Raw genomic sequence first — 21,589 nt, 5'->3', positions numbered from 1 at the left:
TTAAATATTTGTGCTTGCAAGATTGTTGGCTTCCCATCTCTGAAGATTTTGCTGAAAGTCATTTAACAGCTTGAAGTAGCATTTTTAAACTAAAACTTGTTTTGATTTACTAAAACAAATCTAAGATAAGATAAGATGTGAAATATCAACTTAAAATCCCAGAGATACAAGGAATGAAAATTAGCTAGAATATAGCATTACTACAAAATTATATATATTCCAATTAAATGATAGAAAAAAGAACCTTATTTAATGGCATGACATAGCAATACAATTCTATAAGATAAAACTTAATTGGACTAATAATAAATCAAGTACTTGAAACTATGAGGGATAACATGTTAGAAAGAGTCTCTAAGCTAGGTAAGGTCAGAGACCATGTTTATAGTGTTCATCCCTGATTCATTAGAACTTAGCACTGTGCCAGAACAATGGTGGACATGTTTGTTTAGAGTTGAATTAGTAAATGAAACTTGTTATAATAATATACAGTAACTGAAGGGAATATGCAGAGGAACCATGACAAATCCAAAAGTAAAAGATTCTGGAAACAATTAAGAAATTCTAAAGTTAACATAATATTTTAGTATCTCCTATAACTTTATTTGCATGGTGGTGGCAATATAGATTTGCAAAAAAAAAATAATTGGTAAAAATTTTTTTCTACTAGAAAATAATATGGGATATAATCAAGCAGGATAACTTGTTGCTGTTCTTGGTTTATCTTCCTCATACTCTGGCACCTCACTTTAAGGAGGGTTTCCCTAGAGAAGACTTTAAACTCCTTTATTTTTAAAATGATTTCTTTATTCATTTAACAAATGCTGGTTGAATACATATTTTAGGCTCTGGAGACCCAATAATGGATATAAGAAAATTTATATATCTGCCTCTTGCTGCTGCTGCTGCTGCTAAGTCGCTTTAGTCGTGTCCGACTCTATGCGACCCCATAGATGGCAGCCCACCAGGCTCCCCCGTCCTGGGATTCTCCAGGCAAGAACACTGGAGAGGGTTGCCATTTCCTTCTCCAATGCATGAAAGTGAAAAGTAAAGTTGTTCAGTCGTGTCCGACTCTAAGTGTCTATAATTTGTTTGCTAAATCTAAATGGACTCTATACGACTGACACATTCCATTTGGATAACTGTATTTTTGAATTTGTAGGCTAAAGTATCAATATGTAAATTCTGAAATGGGAGGCAGTGAAAGATAGGAGTTAGTCATCATTCTGTAACAGACAAAAATAAGGTCCAAGTACTTAATTTTTAAAAATCGTAGCAGAATTATAATGAGTGTGTGATTTTAAGACTTAAACCAAGGATTAGCAGAGAAAGCTACTGTAAATGCAGCTTATATTCACTGTAGACAAACTACAACAAATAAAACTATATTGACGATAAGATTCTGAGCACAGTAACTAGCACTGTCCTGGAGATTCCACAGATAGTGTCTCTAATTCTTCTAGCTTTCTTGTGAGATAGGTATTATTTTCCCTGTCTATACTGATGGGAAAGCGCAGATGTACTGTTTGTGGTCCAAACAGAACTATTATGTAGGTATGATTCAGGAACCTAAGACCTTCCCAGTAGAACATTTCTTAGTTACTACTAGGTGTCTGTGTCATGATTTATCAGTTACATGTTTCAAAGCCAATTACAATTTTACCTGAATCAATATCAATTAGGAACTTGCCATATTTTACTTTATTTTCTCTTCAAACAATTACTGAAATAGGCAGCAAAAGCCCTACTGAGTTAATAAGTACAGGGTTAAAAGAAGTCTTGGGAAGATTTTGCTTACAATCAAAATATTTTATCAACTGAAAATTTCAATACAGGCACTTCACTTTATAGATAAAGTGTGTGAGATTCCTGGAGACTAAATAAGGTAATTTTGAGTTGTGAGACTAGATCCGACATTTCTCATTTTCTGTCCACTCAATAATTCAATTTATTTTTAGTTATAATTGTTTGATTATTTTTACCTTCTTCTATCAAAGACTGAAATAACACCTTTGATAGGCATCATTTCTCTGTTACGTTTCATAAATAATTCATACCAAGGTGTGCTTCAATTCAAACTTCCTCCTGGCTGATTTTCTAAACGGAAAAAAGGACTGTGGTATATGGTAAATCACTTTACTTCTCTTCTCTCACTGCAACACATGAACTGCTGCCTCTACCCCCAGTCTTGTATAGACTTAGCTGAGCCATAAGTGATTCACAACAAGGGGACAACTACCAGGACCTTTCTTACTTGTAAAGACTAGGAATTTGTAACAAATTTTCCACCAGTGATAGGAAAACCGTCAACATTTTCTTTTGCTAACAAGTGATTTCTTTATAAAAATGTGATAAAACAACTCACAAATAAGATTTTTTAAATTACTGAAATGTCTTCATTCTGAATGTATTTCTTTAATACATTCATGGAAGTCATCTGTCACCCCAGTTATACCATAAAGTGTGAAAGAAGGGATTTGGGAGGCGGGAGGCACACAGAGTTTGTTCAGTGAGGTAACTTATATTAATAGTATAAAATGTAAATCATATAATTTATCACTGAGAAAACAAAATATGAGCCAAGGATATATTTCTTTACATTTTTAGATTTAACTAGCATTGAAAGTTTCAAGGTTTATTTTGACTAGTCTGGCTTTTTAATTGACAGGCTAATTAGAAGGGTATGCTAGACTACTTGTCCATACCAAGATCAGTGTGCAGCTGTCCTAGGGGAAGGACATACAAGCGAACTTGTTGACACTTGAAATTAAGCAGCACTCACCCGAAAAACTGTCATTTCTTCAAGCAGAACTTCTTCTAAATCATGCCAGGTCTCCTTAGGAATTGAAACTACTTTAAGAACAGTTCCAACATCTTTGAAAGAAAGTACAGAACACCACAATTTAAACAGATCTAAAGAGAGTTTAGTGCTAATAAATTATATCAGTAATTGAATAGAAAGAATGGCATTTTGATGTCAGCATTTTAAAATTTATTTTATTGGTATAGCATTAGTAATATATATTCAAATGTATTTCATGAAACTAGATAAAATATAAATGTAGCTATGGAATAAAAACAACTGAATATTTTAGAAATAAATGAAGCTTTGAAGGTGGTTTTATTCTAAACCTGTGTTATTAAAATATATATATATATAATCATTAGGTTGGATTATTTTTATTTTTAATCTCAATTATCAGGTGTCTCAAAAAAAAAAGAAATTAAAAATAGTATCAATTTGACAGTATAGGGGCTTGTCAAAAAACTAAAATCAGAACAACCATACTGCTGGGTACATATCAGAAAAGAACCAAGAACACTAGCTTAAAAAGATACATGCACTCCCATATTCACAGCAGTGTTATTTACAACTACCAAGGTATGCACATAACCTAGGTGTCTGTCAACAGATGAATGGATAAAGAAGATGTGGTATGTGTATGCTGCTAAGCCACTTCAGTCGTGTTCGACTTTGTGTGATCCCATAGACAGCAGCCCACCAGGCTCTGCGGTCCCTGGGATTCTCCAGGCAAGAATACTGGAGTAGGTTGCCATTTCCTTCTCCAATGCATGAAAGTGAAAAGAGAAAGTGAAGTCACTTAGTCACATCCGACTTTTTGCGACCCCATGGACTGCAGTCTACCAGGCTCCTCCATCCATGAGATTGTTGTATATACAATGGAATACTACTCAGCCATAAAAAGAAAGAAATTTTGCATTTATAGCAATATTGATGGACTTGGAGGGCATTATGCTAAGTAAAATGAGTCAGACAAACACTATCTATCTTATACGTGGAATCTAAAAAATACAACAAACTAGAATATAACAAAAGAATAAGCAGACTCACAGATATAGAGAACAAAATGAGTGGTTAACAGTGGGAAGAGAGAATGGGGGAGGGACAGTATAGGGGTAGGAGCAAAAAAGGATTATTATGGGGTTATATGGAATCATCTGTGTGAAACTTTTGAAAATTTAAAGCACTATAGAAACTGAAGAATCTTTCATCCAATAAAAAATTAAAAAGAAAAATTACACTTTGACATGACAAGTTTTTCTCGTTCTTGTTATGAAATCAGGAACTACTATCAATATTTAATATTCAAGCAAAATGGAAGCAATGTTGCCAAGCAACAAAAGTAGTTGAGCTTCAGAGCCCAACTGCTCACCATCTTCCCATGAGGAAGGCTTTAGTACTTAGAGGTCCCTAAAAAGACAGCTCAATGACCATTTAGTGCTAATCTGACTTCTCATAATAAATACTAGATTACTTATTAGAGTGTTTTTCAATATTTGGCCTAATCAATTTTGGCTTTGGTTTAATTAACATATTAACATATTAGAGTGCTTAAAAAATTTAAATTCATCATTATAAATAATAAAATAACTGTTAAAGTGAATCCTTTTTAATAGAGATTTCAAGTATTGTTTATTCATTGCTAAAAGATACAAAGTGTTTTAATGATAAGAGTTGCCATTTTTACTCTAAGTTGGGTTAAGAAGCTACTTGTGTACATGCTCAGTTGTGTCTGACTCTTGCAACCCCCACCAGCATTTCTGTGCATGGAAGTTTCCAGGCACAAATACTGCAGTGGGTTACCATTTCTGACTCCAGGGTCTCTTCCCAACCCAGGGATCTAACCCACATCTCTTGGATCTCCTGCATTGACACACATATTCTTTACCAACCTTACCAACTACACCACCTGGGAAGCCTAATTTTCCAGTATTTAGCGATGCATTCCTATTCTTGACAGAAGAAAGAACAGGGATTTATGAAATTCAAAAATTTGACTCTTTGATATTCCTTTTCATCAGTTATGAAATGGAATTATTTTTAGCTATGGATGGCTCATTTTAATCAAGTTTAACAGACAAATTATTTGAGAAGAAAAATCTTGTCTGTAAAAAATGTTACACCATAAAAATAATTCAGAGTATTCATACCACAGATAACCATTTTCAGGGGATCAATATGATGTGGTATGTGAGCTCAAGAAAGGCGGCTAGTGTATCCCTTGAAAAGTTTTTTTTTTTTTTTAAAGCTGTCTTTTAAGAGGGTCTTTCTATGTTTACAGGACCTTAGACTACTCATAACACCAAAGATTAAAGGTAAATTAGGTTAATCTACTCTGTGCCTCTGATCGGTCTCCAGTATCCAAACATAACCTTATCTGTGTTCCAGATCAAGTTTTACTGAGTAGTATTTCAAACAATTTCACACAAATTGAATCAGATTACTCAACCAGGATCAATGTGCAACTTAGTTAAAAGGTAAAATTACTGTAATCAATTTACTTTGCTGACAGATGACCCTGTTCTATGCTGACCAATAACCATCCACAACATCAGATGTTCAACATGCTCATAAAATTGGTTCCTTTAAAGACAGCTCATGTCCCAAGAAGAACTGAAAACTCAAGCTTGGATTTCTTTGGTCAAACTGCCAGAAGCAAGCTTTTGTTGCAGTGACAATGAGTGGGGGACTTTTCTATATTAAAGGCCAGAGGTGAAGAAAAAGGCAAGTGCGACTTTATCGAACAAGCTTAACTACTCTGTAGAGAGATCTAATTATAATTTGACATTAAATGACAAACTACTATTTATTGAAGAGAAATCCTATCATCTTATAATTTCTCAAGATATTTATAACCAGAAGTTGATACTTGCAATTCATTGACTTTTACTGAACTCCAAGTCTCACTGGGATTCTTTAATTTGATAGAGAAACTTTCTCCCTCATAAAAGGAAACTATAATGTATTGCTCAGAACCTGACACTGTTACACCTGATAACATTAAGTATTTCACAATTTTTGTTATAAAACTTTAAGTCTTCAAAGCACTTACTGCACAGGTGCCATTCCCCTATAGTTAATGCAATTTTTTTCTCTGTTTCTCACCAAGGGAAAATAAATGTTATTACACAAGATTTCAGTGGAGCACTCACTCTGTTTCCCACTGATTTATGTCAGTTAACGTTAATGGAGACCAGGAATTTATTACCTTGGAATCTGACCCTAAGTAGCAAGCTTCAGATTTGTAACTGGTGCTTTCAAAATAGTATTATTAAAGAGAGTAAGGGGGAAATAGAGTAATATGTTATAGCAGCAATAGAATTCATTCTAAAAATATACCTACCTACAAAATACTTGTTTCTAGTCACATAATTGGTAAGATATACTGTTAAATTTATGCAGCAATGAATCTAAAATGTATATGCTGATTCCTTATGTCCACTTTGTTGTTTTTCTGATGAAGTTTGGTTTGCTTTGTTTTGTTTCTCATTGTATGGTAAACAGACTAAACAAATTTTGTTGCCAAAATTTATTTTCTGGAAGGTTTTTGCACTCTATGATAATTTTAAAGTTCAGATAGTTTTGCATCAGTATATTATAGAACATTTATTGACTGTCTTGGGAATTTTATGCATGGTTTGAGCAATATCTTTGTCCTGAAAAACCACTGGTCAAAAAAGAGTTATGACTCAATTATAGACACTGATTGTTCACCTAATCATTATCTTTACCTGATTAAACTTATCAACTTTTGATTGAAAAGGAGATTTAAGTTAATAATGTCAACTTGTCTAAAAATATGACACATTAGAATGGGACAATGTTCAGGGTTTTTTTAGTCATTTATCAGAGGTTAACTATACCCTGAGCCCCAGTTCAATTCCTGGGTTGGGAAGATCCCCTGGTGAAAGGACAGTCTATCCAGTCCAGTATTCTGGGCTTCCCTGGTGGCTCAGATGGTAAAGAATCAGCCTGCAATGTGGGAGACCTGGGTTGGATCCCTGTTTGGCAAGATCCCATGGAAGAGGGCATGACAACCCACTGCAGTATTCTTGCTGAGAGAATCCCCATGGACAGAGGAGCTTGACGGGTTACAGTCCATGAGGTCACAAAGAGTCAGACATGAGTGAATGACTAAGCACAGCATAGCATACCTTGACAGTGACTATGAAACATTCCCTCCGTTTTTAGTATACTTAATTAGTTAAATGCAATGTTCTGGAAGAACATTTAGAGCTGAAGTTAAAACATTTACCTGTTCCAATAAACATGACATCATACTGGCCATCTTCTGCATCCACTCGATCTACCACAATTTGTGTAAACTGATAATTTACATCTGTTTTGATCATTATCGGCCGGTTATTGATAGGAAATACTGGATTGTACATGGCTGGATGACTTCTTGCAAATGTTATAACATCATCAGGAAGGTCTTTTGTAGAGTCAAATCCACCAAAAGTTTTACTGGGACACTATTAAAATAAAGAGAATAATATCTTTTGATTACAATATAATGAATAGGATTATAATTTATATATTATATGGCCTCAATTGTCTAGAATTTAAATCTGCAATTTTTTTTAAAGTAACTGTTAAAATCAAAAATAAAATAATGTTACTTAAATTAGTAGATATAATATGTAGTATATATTTTCTAAACATATCCTAAGTCTCAATGGGATGTCATCATTTCTCACCAAGAACTATAAATGTATCTAGTGAACTCAGGGTACACAAGTCTGATGCTTTTTATTAGTGACAATACCATCTACATTACGTTATCAATGAAGAATTTGATAGTGAATGAAATATGTTATCACTGAATGTAATTAATCCTTAGTTTAGAAAAAGTCAATAATTTTCTTGGATACATTCATATTTCCCTATGATATCATGCTAAACATAAATATGTTCCTTTCAAATGAAGAAAATATAAACTGTTCTTTATTGCTTTATTTTAATATAACCCTGAAAAAATACTACAAAAGTACCAAAAATATTATTTCATTAATAATTACAGTAACTTTAGGGAAAAGAAGATGTGTTACTCAAAGTGTTACCAATTTGTATGGCACAGAAACTGACCAAACACACTGGAGCAAGCAGAAAAGATGATGGCCATAGAAAGCCAGACAGAATGCAGTGTTGTATACTGCCATGACATCACCTCTGACTTAAATGCTCCATTTAGGGCAATAAAACAGAAACAAGAAAATTCCGATTTTAGTCTGTCTCTTTTTCATTGCATTTAGTTATATGGTAAAAGCTTTTAGAGTACAATATCACCGTTTCTTGCTTTTTTGCCTTACACTTAGGTAATTTCTGCCATTTAGTTTAAGAGTTTGAAAGCTGAAATGTAATTAAGTGGTTCCTGATCTTGCAAGAGGCTTAGAAGGAGAAATCAATTGTCTTTGTCATTACCTTGATATAGATCATTAATAATTCATGAGAAATGAAATAAATAAAACTTGTTTTGAAATGGGAAGAGTGTCTATCTAACTATGAATATATATGTATATAGTAACCAGATATACACACAATAACACATTAATATATCAGTTAAGGGATTTAGGGAATTATTTCTGTTTTAGTAAATTTAAAAAATATTTAATGAAATATCAAGTAGCTGTATAGCTGTATAAACTCCTAAAAGAAACAATAAAACATATTTTATGACATTATTTTTTTTTGCTTTTCTACCACCATTTAGAAATAACCTGCAAAAAATTAGAAATGTAAGATTACATATTAAGAGATTTATTTATTTTAGATTTTTATCTTATAATTTGTCTCACTCTCTTGCCTAGCTTTTATCATTGTATTTAGTACTACTTAAGCTGTAGGTTTTTGTTTAAAAATAAAGAAAATGCCATTCTATTGACACACTGTTTGAAGGCCATTTACTGTGTTTTTCTCCAGTAGTGTTGATGGAATGGCATATTCTCAGAAGCCCACTTTTGAAATTAATGGATTCATCTAAGTGAATTTTATTCACAGGGCAAGGTGCTATCTCCTCTTGGAAGCCCTTCTCTAACTCCTGGCTTAGAGAAGGAATTAAGGCCTTCTGCCTTCTGCCTCCAGCACTTGGTGCAAATTGCTGCCATGATTTTCCATGTTATAACAACTATCTGTGAATAATGGGTGAGAATTCACGCTCTAGAACCAAACTGCCTGAATTAGTCCTGGCTCCTTTCTTTGCCTCAGAGTCTTGATCTGTAAGATGGGGACAATAATTGGCCTACTGAATATAATATACATATACATATAAATAGGCCTGACACAAAGTAAAATTTTAATTGCTATTAATTCTAAACACACTATAGACATCTTCAGATCAAATACTCTGCAGCTCCAAATAAAAGCACAGTATCTAATGGAAGACTTTCACCAAGTTTGTTGAAGTAAGCCCAGAGCAAGTTTATAATTAGAATACACTGACATTAATTAGTCAGAGAAATTAAAAACAGCCATAAGTTATAAAACTGTCCATCAACAAAGTAAAACAGTTGATCATTAAGAAATGGAGTAAATATCATACACATTTTTATAAAACCATTTGGCTTCTTATAATCAATGGATATTCTATCTTATTCATTTATTCTTCTGAAAGTCTATTTAATTTTTTATTTACAAAATCCATCAACTAGAAGTAACCTTTACGAAATGCTAATAAGTAATTTTAGCAATACAGAAAACAAATAAGATTAAAAAGCATTCTATGTCCAATAAAATCATATAAAAACAGTATTTATTTGAATTAAACAATAAAACTCATGTGAAATTAAACAAACAAATTTAAAGAACAAGTTTTTTCATCATATGAAATTATTTCCTTAAAGATTTTTAGGGTTAGAAAATGTTGCACTGGATGAATCCATCCACATATTTTAGAACTTCTGACATCATATTGATGACTTTGCTTACTTTTGACCATATTGATTTTTTTCTCCCTACTTTAAACTGTAGGCTTAAATCTGGTTTTATTATGAGCTCTGTCCAATTTTTTTGAGCTGGAGTGTGCCTAGGATTGCTGGAGGAGAGGGGCCAGTGAGAGTAGACAGCATCTGTTAAAACATGGGGGCCCTGTTCCATGAGGTATTTTTATTTCTTGCATATCTTCTTTACCTATTTGAGGGATTTTCACAGGAAGAAAATACTGGTTAAAAATGTTTTCCTCCTACTTAATGGCAATTCTTGAGCCTTTACCATGATCAAAGAGAACAAGTCCAGGTATATCTTAACTGTCTCAGCTCTCCATGAAAGCCATTTTTACTATATCCCTTTCAGAAAAGAAAATAAGAAAAGCTATCTGTTCAGTTTCTATTTTTCAGAAATTATGGGTAATAACTACTGGTAGGCACTGAACTTAAACACTGATGCCTCTGAAGAACACGTCGTTAAATGTGGAATTTCAAGGTATCAGACAAAATCCTCATCTTGCTTTCATTTATAGTCTTGGAATCATTCTTTTTTATAATCTGCATTAAATATGTGCATAGCTGCTTTTTTGTTAAGTCTTCAGCATAAATGTACTCATTTCCTGTCTTGAACACCTAGGTCACTTACAGTTCCTGGTCGTGGGTAAGGGACTCTTCCTTGATAAGGCACCCACTGGTAGTTGGGACCATCCCTGTGAGCATATGGTCCAAGGAACACCCTTCTCACATCACTCATGCTATACATGCACACGGCTGACCCCTTGAAGATGTTACTAAAAAAGAGAACAAATACAGAATTTCATTTTTATACAGTGACAGAGCTATTTATGCTGATGTCTTAAATTTCAGATAGCAATTATCAATACCTGAACATAAATTCTCAAATAGTGTTTAGTATTTTTAAAGCTGCATGTATATATATTTTAATAAGATGTAAGAGAACAAATTATCATTGCTCAAAATTAGAAGGCATGGATGAAACCATCTTTAGTACTAATGTGTGCATGCTTAGTTGCTTCAGTCATGTCTGAGTCATGTCTGACTCTGTGTGACACTATGGACTGTAGTCTTCCAGGCTCCTCTGTCCATGGGATTCTCCAGGCCAGAATACTGGAGTGGGTTGCCACGTCCTCCTCCAGGGGAACTCCCGACACAGGGATCCAACTTGCATCTCTTACATCTCCTGCATGGGCAGGCAGGTTCTTTACCACCAGCGCCACCTGGGAAGCCCCTAAGTACTCACAGAATATATGTATTCATGTCATAAACAGACAATATATGACACAAATATGTACATTCATATCATGTTACTTTAAAAAATTAAGTGAATATGTCCAATCAAATTTTAATGGTTTTAATACTTACAGAATAAATCAGTGTTGGACATTGTAGTTTAATCTTTCTTTATGCTATCACAGTCCTTTGCAGCACTTTTCCTGACTTATGATTTTAAATTATTTCCCTTTTAAACATTTATACATATCCAAATACATAACACTATTTATATATTAAATATATATTTAATTCAGCAACTCCAGGTAATATAAACTTTATGCTGAAGAGAACAGTCAGAAAATAAGATATCTGATTGACAGCAAGAGCTTTGAGGGAGATGAAAATGAGGAAAGGAGGAGGGGAAGAGAGAGGGAGGTGGAGAAGAAGGAGGGAGATGGAGGAGGTGAGGGAGAAGGAGGGTAAGGACAAGAGAGAAGAGAAAGGAGAGAAGAGGAAAAAAAGATTTTTCACCCTTAGTTTATATTACTATAAACTGTTAACAAAACATAGATTTCATTTTTTATTTAAAAAAAAATTTTATTTTTAGTTTATTTTACTTTACAATACTGTATTGGTTTTGCCATACATTGACATGAATCCACCACGGGTGTACATGAGTTCCCAAACATGAACCCCCCTCCCACCTCCCACCCCATATCATCTCCCTGGATCATCCCCATTCTATGTTTATAATATTTTATATTTCATTCAAATTTTTCAAGTCAAAGCTATACATAGGGCATGGCATGCATTTCATTGTTAAATTTATAGTAATGACCTTCTTTGCTAAAATTTATGTATAAAATGATTTACATCATGACTTATTTCAAGCACCCAAGAATGCACAAGAGCTCAAAGGTTAAGCCAACATTGTTCTTTCAAAAACATATTTTCACAAATATGGACACTTAAAACAGTGTCCAAAGGACATGGATTTTCTATGATAATAAGAGAATAAAATGCTCTTTACCTGGAAGTTGTAAACACTCCATATACAACTGGATTTTTAGGATCTTTAGAATTCATCAGGAATACATCCTCTGTTTAAAAATAAAATTAGGGAAATTTGCATTTCTGAAGGTTATGGCAAAGCCTGAACAAATATACTCTATGCAACATCAACGTCATTAGCTACTTACGCAATTCATCAAAATGAGTGTCGATGCCATTTGGGCCTGGCACTGAGCAAATGAGACGAGCTTTGAGGAATGTTGTCCATTTATTCACCAGACTTCTGTGGCCCCCAAAGTCATTCTGAATGGAGGGAATAACGGTTTTAAAAACTGTGCGTGCAAATGATAATTTAAAATATTAGTTTAATTGTCTCGTATCTTTTGTATATGAAACATACATAAAATGCAATTCCTCATTTTTCAAATTGATAAATGAATTGTAAATGACTAGATATAAGTAACTGCATTCTCATCCTACTGTTGGTGCAATCTATTCATTCAAACCTGACTCAAGGAGTGACTTATAATAAATACCCCTTAGCATTAAACAGTCACTGTACTTTTTCCATTCTGTTACCACTTTGCAATGGACAATATTACTCTGGTGTCTGTTTTGCCTGCTTTAAGTCTCTCTCTCTTACGTAGTAAGATTTTATCCATCTAAGTAAGCTGGTTCATGGAAATAAGCACATTTGCACATAGTAGCACTTAATGAGTATTTATTGAATGAAAGAATAACTGCATGCCTCATAACCCATACTCAAAATACAACAGAAAAGCATGCTAAGCATTAAATATTTTTATAAGTTCGAACAGTTGAAATAATTCTGACTTTATAAATAGCATGTTGAAAAAAATATCAGAAAAATTTTAGTAAAGAAGTCATTCCAGAGTAACATATTGAAAAAGTAACTGCTCCCTGAAAATGAAAATTAACTGTAACTCAATGTAGCAATAAACTCTATTATGATGATATGCTTTTACTGGTAACTTCTAGGCTTTTAAAATAGTATTTATGTGCATATTTTTGAAGAAATATCTTTTCCTCAAAATTATAACACTGATTTATATTTTGTTTATATGATTTTATTTAGTATAAAGATTTTTTTAACCCTTATAAGTAGTGCTTTTAATGATGCTCTATATTTTGTGGAGAAAAGATTCTCATATATTCATATATCATTTGTATGTTTCCAGATCATTAAAACTTATAATTTTCCAGTAATTTAACATACTAGATAAATAATTAAATCATGATTGTGGAACAAAAGAGGTTATGCCCCTCTTCTAAGATAGGGATTTGTAAAATTTCATTATTTTTTAAAAAATAATTTCATTTGAAGACAATAATTGACTTTGTCCCTATGATTTTCTTGAGATGAAAGGTGCTTTAATAATACAATAATAGTTGGCTTTAATCATATTGCATATATACTATATTTTACAGTATAGAGGGTAAGAACAATACTGTTACCATATGTTCACACTATTTAACCTTAAGTATTTACTGACAAATTTTTTATTCTGTCTAACATTATAATGCATCTCACATCCAATTTTGTGCCATACAGTATATGAAAGCTCACAGTTTCAAAATTATGTATGTTTGCTTTGTATGTGCACACTGAATGCAATAAATTTATAAAAATAAGCTATATTGTTTTTTCTTTTGTATTCATTCTTTAGCTATTTCCAACAAAATATATTCATTGAAAACCTACACACTGTAGGAAACTTTACTAGGTCTGAGAATACAAAAACTATTTTCCAAGGTAATATAAAAAATTATTTCTCTAGAATTTCAAACTAGCATTACTTAATGTACTTGTGAAATAGTATGTGGAAACCTCCACCTGCATGTTTGACTACAAGGTTATACATAAGCAACTATAATATGTTTTTGCCATTTAAATATTTATAATGATCAGGAAGGCTTTTTAGCCATATTTTTATTATACTTGTACAAAGATGGGAAAGGAGAAAAAAACTGTGATTAGACAATGATGCTCTCATTTTCTCTTTACCTCACCTTGCATATCTGACCTATTCTAGCGTGAGTGGCTTTTCCAGTGTGTTCTCCATCTATTGCGTTTTCACGGAAGAAAAAGTACACTTTGTCATCTTCAGGGTTGTCACTCTCTGGGATGAGGTGGGCACTAATGAACCTTGGATCTGAGAGACAAATTATAGCACATGTATTAATTCACAATTGGGTAAATAAGATCATTCATTATAGTCTATTTTCAATTTTCTTTTAACTCCTATTTGACATATTTCAAGAGCTAATTTTCCTTGGTTCACTCCTTTTCAGCAGATGCAAACTGTTCTTTATGCATTTTAAAGTATGTTACAAATCACTTACGTTTCAAAAAATTATTTTTTTTTCCAATAAAAATCAGGAATAGATACAGAAACCCTCAGTGTAGCCAGACAATGCAGATGCATTATTGGATATTAAAATATTTTGTAAACTGGAAGAGCTATCAAGCATCACTTATTGCCATCATCATTGTTATTCTTTTTTTTTAAGCATAAAATAGTTTAAATCACACTACCAATTGGTCTATTCCCCTTTCCAGTAAAAACTGTGTGGGAAGGGAGAGGTGAGATTCCTATAAAACAAAGCAAACCAAGTTCTCTCAAGTTGTACCCCATCTCACTAAGAGGGAATGCCATTTACTAGATACTCAAGCTCCAAACCCTGGCATCACCCTTGAGTTTGCTGTGTCTCCACAGAATAGGTCAGTGCGTATCTCTGATACATCACTACTTCTCTAAACCCTCCTATATCTTTTTGAATCACTGGCAGTAAAACACAAACTCCTTACAGTAACGAAGCCATCTATGACGGTCCCTGCTACTCTTCACGCCTTCTCTTCTACCTATTCTTCCTCCCATACCTTACTCCTAGCCAAGTATGCCAATCCCTCCCTGGTTCTCAAATAGGTTCAGTTCAGTTCAGTTGCTCAGTTGTGTCTGACTCTTCACAACCCCATGGACTGCAGTGTGCCAAGCTTCCCTGTCCGTCAGCAACTCCTGAAGCTTGATCAAACTCATGTCCATCAAGTCGGTGATGCTATCCAACTATCTCATCCTCTGTCATCCGCTTCTCCTCCTGCCTTCAAACTTTCGCAGCATCAGGGTCTTTTCCAATGAGTCAGTTCTTTGCATCAGGTGGCCAAAGTATTAGAGCTTCAGTTTCAGCATCAGTCCTTCCAATGAATATTCAGGACTGATTTCCTTTAGTATTGACTGGTTTGATCTCCTTGCAGCCCAAGGGACTCTCAAGAGTCTTCAACACCACAGTTCAAAAGCATCAGTTCTTTGGTGCTCAGCTTTCTTTAATGTCAAAATCTCACATCCATACATGACTACTGGAAAAACCACAGCTTTGACTATATGGACCTTTGTCAGCAAAGTAATGTTTCTGCTTTTTAATATGCTGTCTAGGTTGGTCATAGATTTCTTCCAGAAAGTTATAATGAAGCAAAAGTGATGATAGAAGAATAGATAAAAACAAAGCAAACGGTATTTTGTACTTATAGATATTCTCTTAAGTTGGTATCATGGTCTGTCTCTAAAATATGTGAGGATAATTATCATCTTACACAAGTGGATTCTAGTGGGAAATCAAGCAAGTTATCATGTATAACATTGTTAAAAGGCCTTCAATCCGATTATCTCTTTAGTACCTGACACTATACACACAGGGGATTTGGTAGCCAAATTAAATCTGACATAACTTCAGATATGACAAAAAGTACCATTATACACAGAAAATAATAAACATATTACAATAGAAAAAGAGAATATCGAAGAAAAACAAAGTCAATTTAATGTGACTTGGCTATAAGAAATTTACATCATTATCTTGAACAAAATATTCACTCTAATTTCAAAATAAATCTGGTCTTTAGTTGATGTTTTCCAAAAATTTAAAAGAAGCCATTCTTTTAATATATTGAATTTAGAAAATCTTATATATATTTATTTTTTGGCCCAAACCTTTGCTCACTATTCATTTTCTGTTTCTCAGGAGCCCAAAATTTGCCTTTCTCTTCCTTGCCCCTCTCTGTCATTCTCAGTCTATTTCTCTCCTCTCTGGTGAATCCTCCTCTTTATCTAATCCAGTCATTCTAATTGTCTTCCTTATCATCCTAGGACTTCTTGGCCTCCTAAACCTCCAGTTACCCGCCTATACAACCCCAGAACTTTCCTCTCTCTGTCTTCATACCTAAGCAAGGATGAAGAAAATCATATAGTCTTTGTAAATGGATGTACATACATTCAAACTATTTATCCTAAATGCTAACGTTGCTAAGGAATTATTTTATTTACTTTTAGTGACTCACTTTAGACTTATTATCTGCTGCTGTTTAAAATCATTCTCACTGTCTTCAAAATAACTAATGGATCATCTCTCAATTTATCCTCCAAAGATGGATTATTTATCTGCTATACCACTGAGATCAAAGCCATTTAGTAAGAACTCCCTTCTTTTGCTTCCTTCCCCACCCAATCTTTCTTTACTTCCATTCTGTGGAAGAATGACTGCTCTTCCTTTATATGTCTAAGGCCTCTCTCTATTTGCTCTCAATCCAGTCATCTACAGACTGTTGGTTGCTCCAATAAACAATCTCCCTTCTTCATACAATCTCTCACTATTTGTATTTTCATTTATCAAATATTTCCTAAGCACTTGCTCTGTGCTCCTAATTGTGGAGGATCAGGGGAAATGTTTTCTACCTACATGGTGCTTACTGTCTGTGAGAGAATACCAACAATTAAACACAGAAATTATTAAATTGCACATAATTTGCAAAAATAGAGAGTTTGAAATGACTGTAATGAAAAATGAAGAGAAAACTGATCTTGCTTTGATGGAATTAGGGAAAGTTTTTCTCAGAAGAAATGACATACAATTCAAGACCTGAAGAATATCTAGGAGTTTCCCAGGTAGAAGGAACACAGGTGCGAGGTTACAGAAACCACAGAGAATTTTACACAACAGAGGAGGGAGGTGGTCAGAGATGATGACAAAGTTAAGCCACAGTAAGAAGGCAGTTTATTGTTCAGTAGTTTATTTTCCTAATGGCTAAAAGGGAAACCAGTATTTTAAACTTAGTAATGACATTATCAGGTTTCTATTTTTAGAAGATCACGGGCTTCTGTAGGAAAAAATACATATATACTGGGGCAAGAACGAAGGCAAGAAGATTACTTTGAAGGCTGGTTAGAAATTATGGTGATGTGGACTTGTATCACAGAGGAGACAAATGCAGAGACTGTGAAAGTAGAAAAACTGAATTACATTCACTGATAAGACATTGGCTATGAGAAGCAGTAAGAAAAATCATGGACAAATTAAATAAACAGTTGATTTATTTTATTATTTTTTTCTTTTTTATTTAAATTTTTTTTACTTTATTTTACTTTACAATACTGTATTGGTTTGCCATACATTGACATGAATCCACCACGGGTGTACCTGAGTTCCCAAACATGAACCCCCTTCCCACCTCCCACCCCATATCATCTCTCTGGATCATCCCCATGCACCAGCCTCAAGCATCCTGTATCCTGTATTGAACCTAGACTGGTGATTCGTTTCTTACATGATAGTATACATGTTTCAATGCCATTCTCCCGAATCATCCCACCCTCTTCTTCTCCCTCAGAGTCCAAAAGTCCGTTCTATACATCTGTGTCTCTTTTGCTGTCTTGCATACAGGGTCATCATTGCCATCTTTCTAAATTCCATATATATGTGTTAGTATACTGTATTGGTGTTTTTCTTTCTGGCTTACTTCACTCTGTATAATCGTCTCCAGTTTCATCCATCTCATTAGAACTGATTCAAATGTATTCTTTTTAATGGCTGGGTAATACTCCATTGTGTATATGTACCACAGCTTTCTTATCCATTCATCTGCTGATGGAAATCTAGGTTGTTTCCATGTCCTGGCTATTATAAACAGTGCTGCGATGAACATTGGGGTACATGTGTCTCTTTTGAAACAGTTGATTTAAACATCTGGTTGGATAAGGATCATTTACTGAGATGGAACAACTGAGGAAAATAGATTTGAGAGTGGAGAAGGAAGACTAGCCCAGTTTAGTGCATCTTTGGTGGGAGATGCTTTTGAAGTTATCCCTTAGATCAGGAGATACCAGAGTTCTTTCCCCACTGGTAGTGTTCTTAGTGTTAATCAACAGGAACCACCTCACCAGCCAACTGATTACTCATCCTACTTTGGTTGTCATCAGCCATTGGCACAATAAAGCAGTCACATCTTTCCAAATTTTTTTTGTTTTTCTGGCTTGTGCCTTTTTTTTTTTTTTTACTCTGAACCTCAATTGTTAATAATAATCTTCACCATTTCCTTTGGGACTATTTTTCCTAAAACCCTAAATATATATGTTCCTTAAATTTATTTTCAGATACCTCTTATTTCCTTCTATTCCTATAAATAAAGCCATCTCCTAGTATTTCTTCTACTATTTTAATATTCTTAATTTTATTATATTTTAAAAGTTTTTTCCTTTGGGAATTTATTCACTTTTGTAGGTTGAAGTATCACCAGACTACATCAGCCTTTTTTTTCTTCCTATATTCAATTCTGCATTTCAAAATTTTGGCTACAGTATTCTACTTAGATATCTTATTGCAACTTAAATTCATTATGCCCAGCAAAGAACTCTTTAACTTTTCTTTAAAAACTGTTTCTGCTCATACTTTTCCATTTTGGTTAATGTGAAGATCAGTACCTAGATATAAATGCTAGTTTACCTTAAATTGCCTCCATCTCCTGAAGGACTTCTGTTTGGTACTCTAAATTTATTTTCAAACGTATTCTTGCTATAATTTTCATCTCTTTTCCCTGTTTTATAGCATTAACTTTGCCAGCAAAACTCAGTCTTTTCACTTTACAGTTATATTTTTGGAATAATCTAACTTATACATGTATTATCTATTTCTTCTAAGGCATCTATCCATACAGTGCTACAAAAATAAGTACAAGTGCATTTATACCATGTATTTTTAAATAACAGATTTCAAATGTCATAGGATAAGACCACCATAAATCAAAATGTGGCAACCAGAAAGGACTATAGGGCTGATACTATTCCAGGTCAGTAACAGGGCTAAAAGTAGATACTACATTTATCAATACATATGCTCAAGATGGACCATGATTTTGGCTCAGAGCTTTCTAGCAAGAAGAGGAAGTGGGAAACCTTGTCAGCTGCATTATTCACAGTCTCTAATATAGACAATAAACTAAAGGCAAGCCACACCATTCATGGACTAAACCCTTTGACTTATCTTTCAGTAGAACCAACCACATTTCCCTTTATTAACTCCTTAGCAAGCCCACATATCATTCCAGAAAACACATCTACCATCTTCACAGTCCTTTAGTTCACATAACATGGAGGAAAATTTGCTTCTATCTCTTCTAAATCATTTAATTCTTTTCTTTTTTTATGATGCTCACCTTCATTTTTTTTATGACAGGCATTTGTCCATTATTTCTCCCTCTCTTACCTTCAGCTTCTAATAGACCAAAAATTCCCCTAAGCATATTGTGAATCTATCTCACTGCAGCTACCTAAATGCATGCCCTTATCTCTTCTGCCCTGGCACCCACATTCATGTTTTCCCTGCCTGTGGCCTTACCTTCTTCAATCCACCTGGTACATTCTACCTCCTTTTAACATATAAACCCTTTCTTAGCACCTGGTGCATGTTCCTCAATTCGAATCCATAAAACTCTGTTTAATGATGTATTTTCTTTCCTCTTTATTATTATAAGATGATCTCCCTATTTTCCCCCTATTTCTTCCAGTCTAAGCATAATTTCTCAAACAGAACATTGCTCCTGAATGAATAAATGAAGAAACAGATGAATGAATTTGCTGAACTAAAATGTGCAGTTTTTTTTTTTTAAGATATATCACATTTTATTGCTTTTGGACGTAGTTTGTTAAACCTTGGGAATGAACAGAACTCATCATAGCTTTGACAATGTTTAAGTCCCTGGTTAAAGAAATGTTTAGATGTGTTTATTTAAACTGCAACTATTTCTAAGAGTTATTATACCATAGTGGTTTTTCAAAAGGTTCTTCTGAAATGTTATAAATGGTATTTTAATTGAGAAGAAGCTTTTTGTTTTTGATTGTATCCCTTTGTGTTAGGTAACTAATGTAGTAAAATAGATTATGTGTTTGCAATTGTTCAAATTTAGATTTCATCAGTAGGATTAAAATATCAGAAAGTATGCCTCTTCATTTTATGGAGCTAAGAATAACACATATATTAGAAGTCAGAGATTACCACTGTCCTGCAAAACTTCAAGTATTCAATAACTTGCCCTGTCATCAAAAATACTGCATGGAAAAGTTTTACCAAAATTCATCTAGATTGACCTATTTTGTTAGTTCTCTTTAGGAATCTAAGAAAATTCCTGGCATTTACAGAGGAAGTTATTCTACTTCCAGTACTTCCAGCAAATGGCAAGCAGAAATGAAAAACCCAAACCCACTAGTTACTTTTTCTTTTAAAATTTGTGTTCTGTAACCCATTAAATCAGTGATTGCCTATTTCCAGATACAAATTCCTGATTTTAATATGGCCAAGTCCATTCAAAATAACAGACATGCACATACAGGATTTTTAATAATGTAAACAGTTACAATGCCCCTAGATACTTTTCCACATTGCAACTCTGTAAATTGCTCTACTCTGTAAAGTTCACAAAATCCCAAGTGAGAATGATTTAACAAAACCTTTGAGCTTGTACAATTTGACAATATTTCTTGCCATGCGAAGCAGGAAGTTCATGTGGATATATAGTAAAAGCTGAACATCAAAAGAAAGGGGCAAAATCCATTTAAGCAAGATCAAAGTGCATTAATCTTGCCAGCATACAACTGCAATGTAAACACTATGAAGGGTAAATAGAGTTGGAAAGATTCTCTCATCTGAATAGCTTACAAATGGTATGCCTTTGGGGAAGAAACGTTGCCTTTACAGGTACTGTGCTACCTTTGCAATGCCCCTGAGCTTGGGATAGAAGCTGAACAAATAATGACATTTAATAATCTTGGGCCAATGATAGCATGTGAAACATGGGGTCTTTAATCATGAAAATAGCAATAAATGCTGAGTAAATACACTTCTCTTCTCTTTTCCCCTTTATCTCCTTTAGCACCCCTTGACACTCTTCCACACCTCATCCCACGCATGGCATTTCTTGCAAAATTCACGTTTGGGCACCACCTGCCACTTATAACAGTACCACTCTGTCGAAATATTTTTAGCAGCTGCAAATTAAACTGTCCTTCAGGTGCAATCTCACACTTAATGAAAATGACACCTTGGCAGAGGACATGCGGCTCCCTTTATGATTCATTTGGCATCTTGAGTTTATTTAAGTTATGAACACATTTTGCTGCACTCAGGATTAGGATCAGCCTGATTTGCTAGGATGGGTACATTTTGACCAGCATTTGGCTGGACTTCTCCCTTGTACCCACGAGTCCCCAAAGAACAAGAACATTCAAGCAAAACAATACAAATATTTTTTTCTGAAAATGAATCAAACCTATTGGAT

The 21,589-nt window shown here is 33.9% G+C and overlaps 1 protein-coding gene across 1 annotated transcript in view; it reads right to left on the bottom strand.

Annotated features, from left to right (window-relative positions):
• SEMA3A (semaphorin 3A) overlaps positions 1 to 21,589 on the bottom strand; it is a 242,456-nt gene that overhangs the window by 39,121 nt on the left and 181,746 nt on the right. The window contains exons 7-12 of the mRNA XM_069586654.1: positions 14,002 to 14,144; positions 12,159 to 12,273; positions 11,990 to 12,059; positions 10,373 to 10,517; positions 7,059 to 7,278; positions 2,783 to 2,874 (exon numbers count right to left, since the gene is read on the bottom strand). Of these exons, the coding sequence (XP_069442755.1) occupies positions 2,783 to 2,874; positions 7,059 to 7,278; positions 10,373 to 10,517; positions 11,990 to 12,059; positions 12,159 to 12,273; positions 14,002 to 14,144 (785 nt within the window). The remainder of the gene's footprint in view (positions 1 to 2,782; positions 2,875 to 7,058; positions 7,279 to 10,372; positions 10,518 to 11,989; positions 12,060 to 12,158; positions 12,274 to 14,001; positions 14,145 to 21,589) is intronic.

Source organism: Ovis canadensis, chromosome 4, assembly GCF_042477335.2.
Source record: "Ovis canadensis isolate MfBH-ARS-UI-01 breed Bighorn chromosome 4, ARS-UI_OviCan_v2, whole genome shotgun sequence".
NCBI classification, from domain to species: domain Eukaryota; kingdom Metazoa; phylum Chordata; class Mammalia; order Artiodactyla; family Bovidae; genus Ovis; species Ovis canadensis.
Note: the sequence above shows the minus strand (reverse complement) of the source record. Positions and strands in the feature narration are given on the sequence as shown.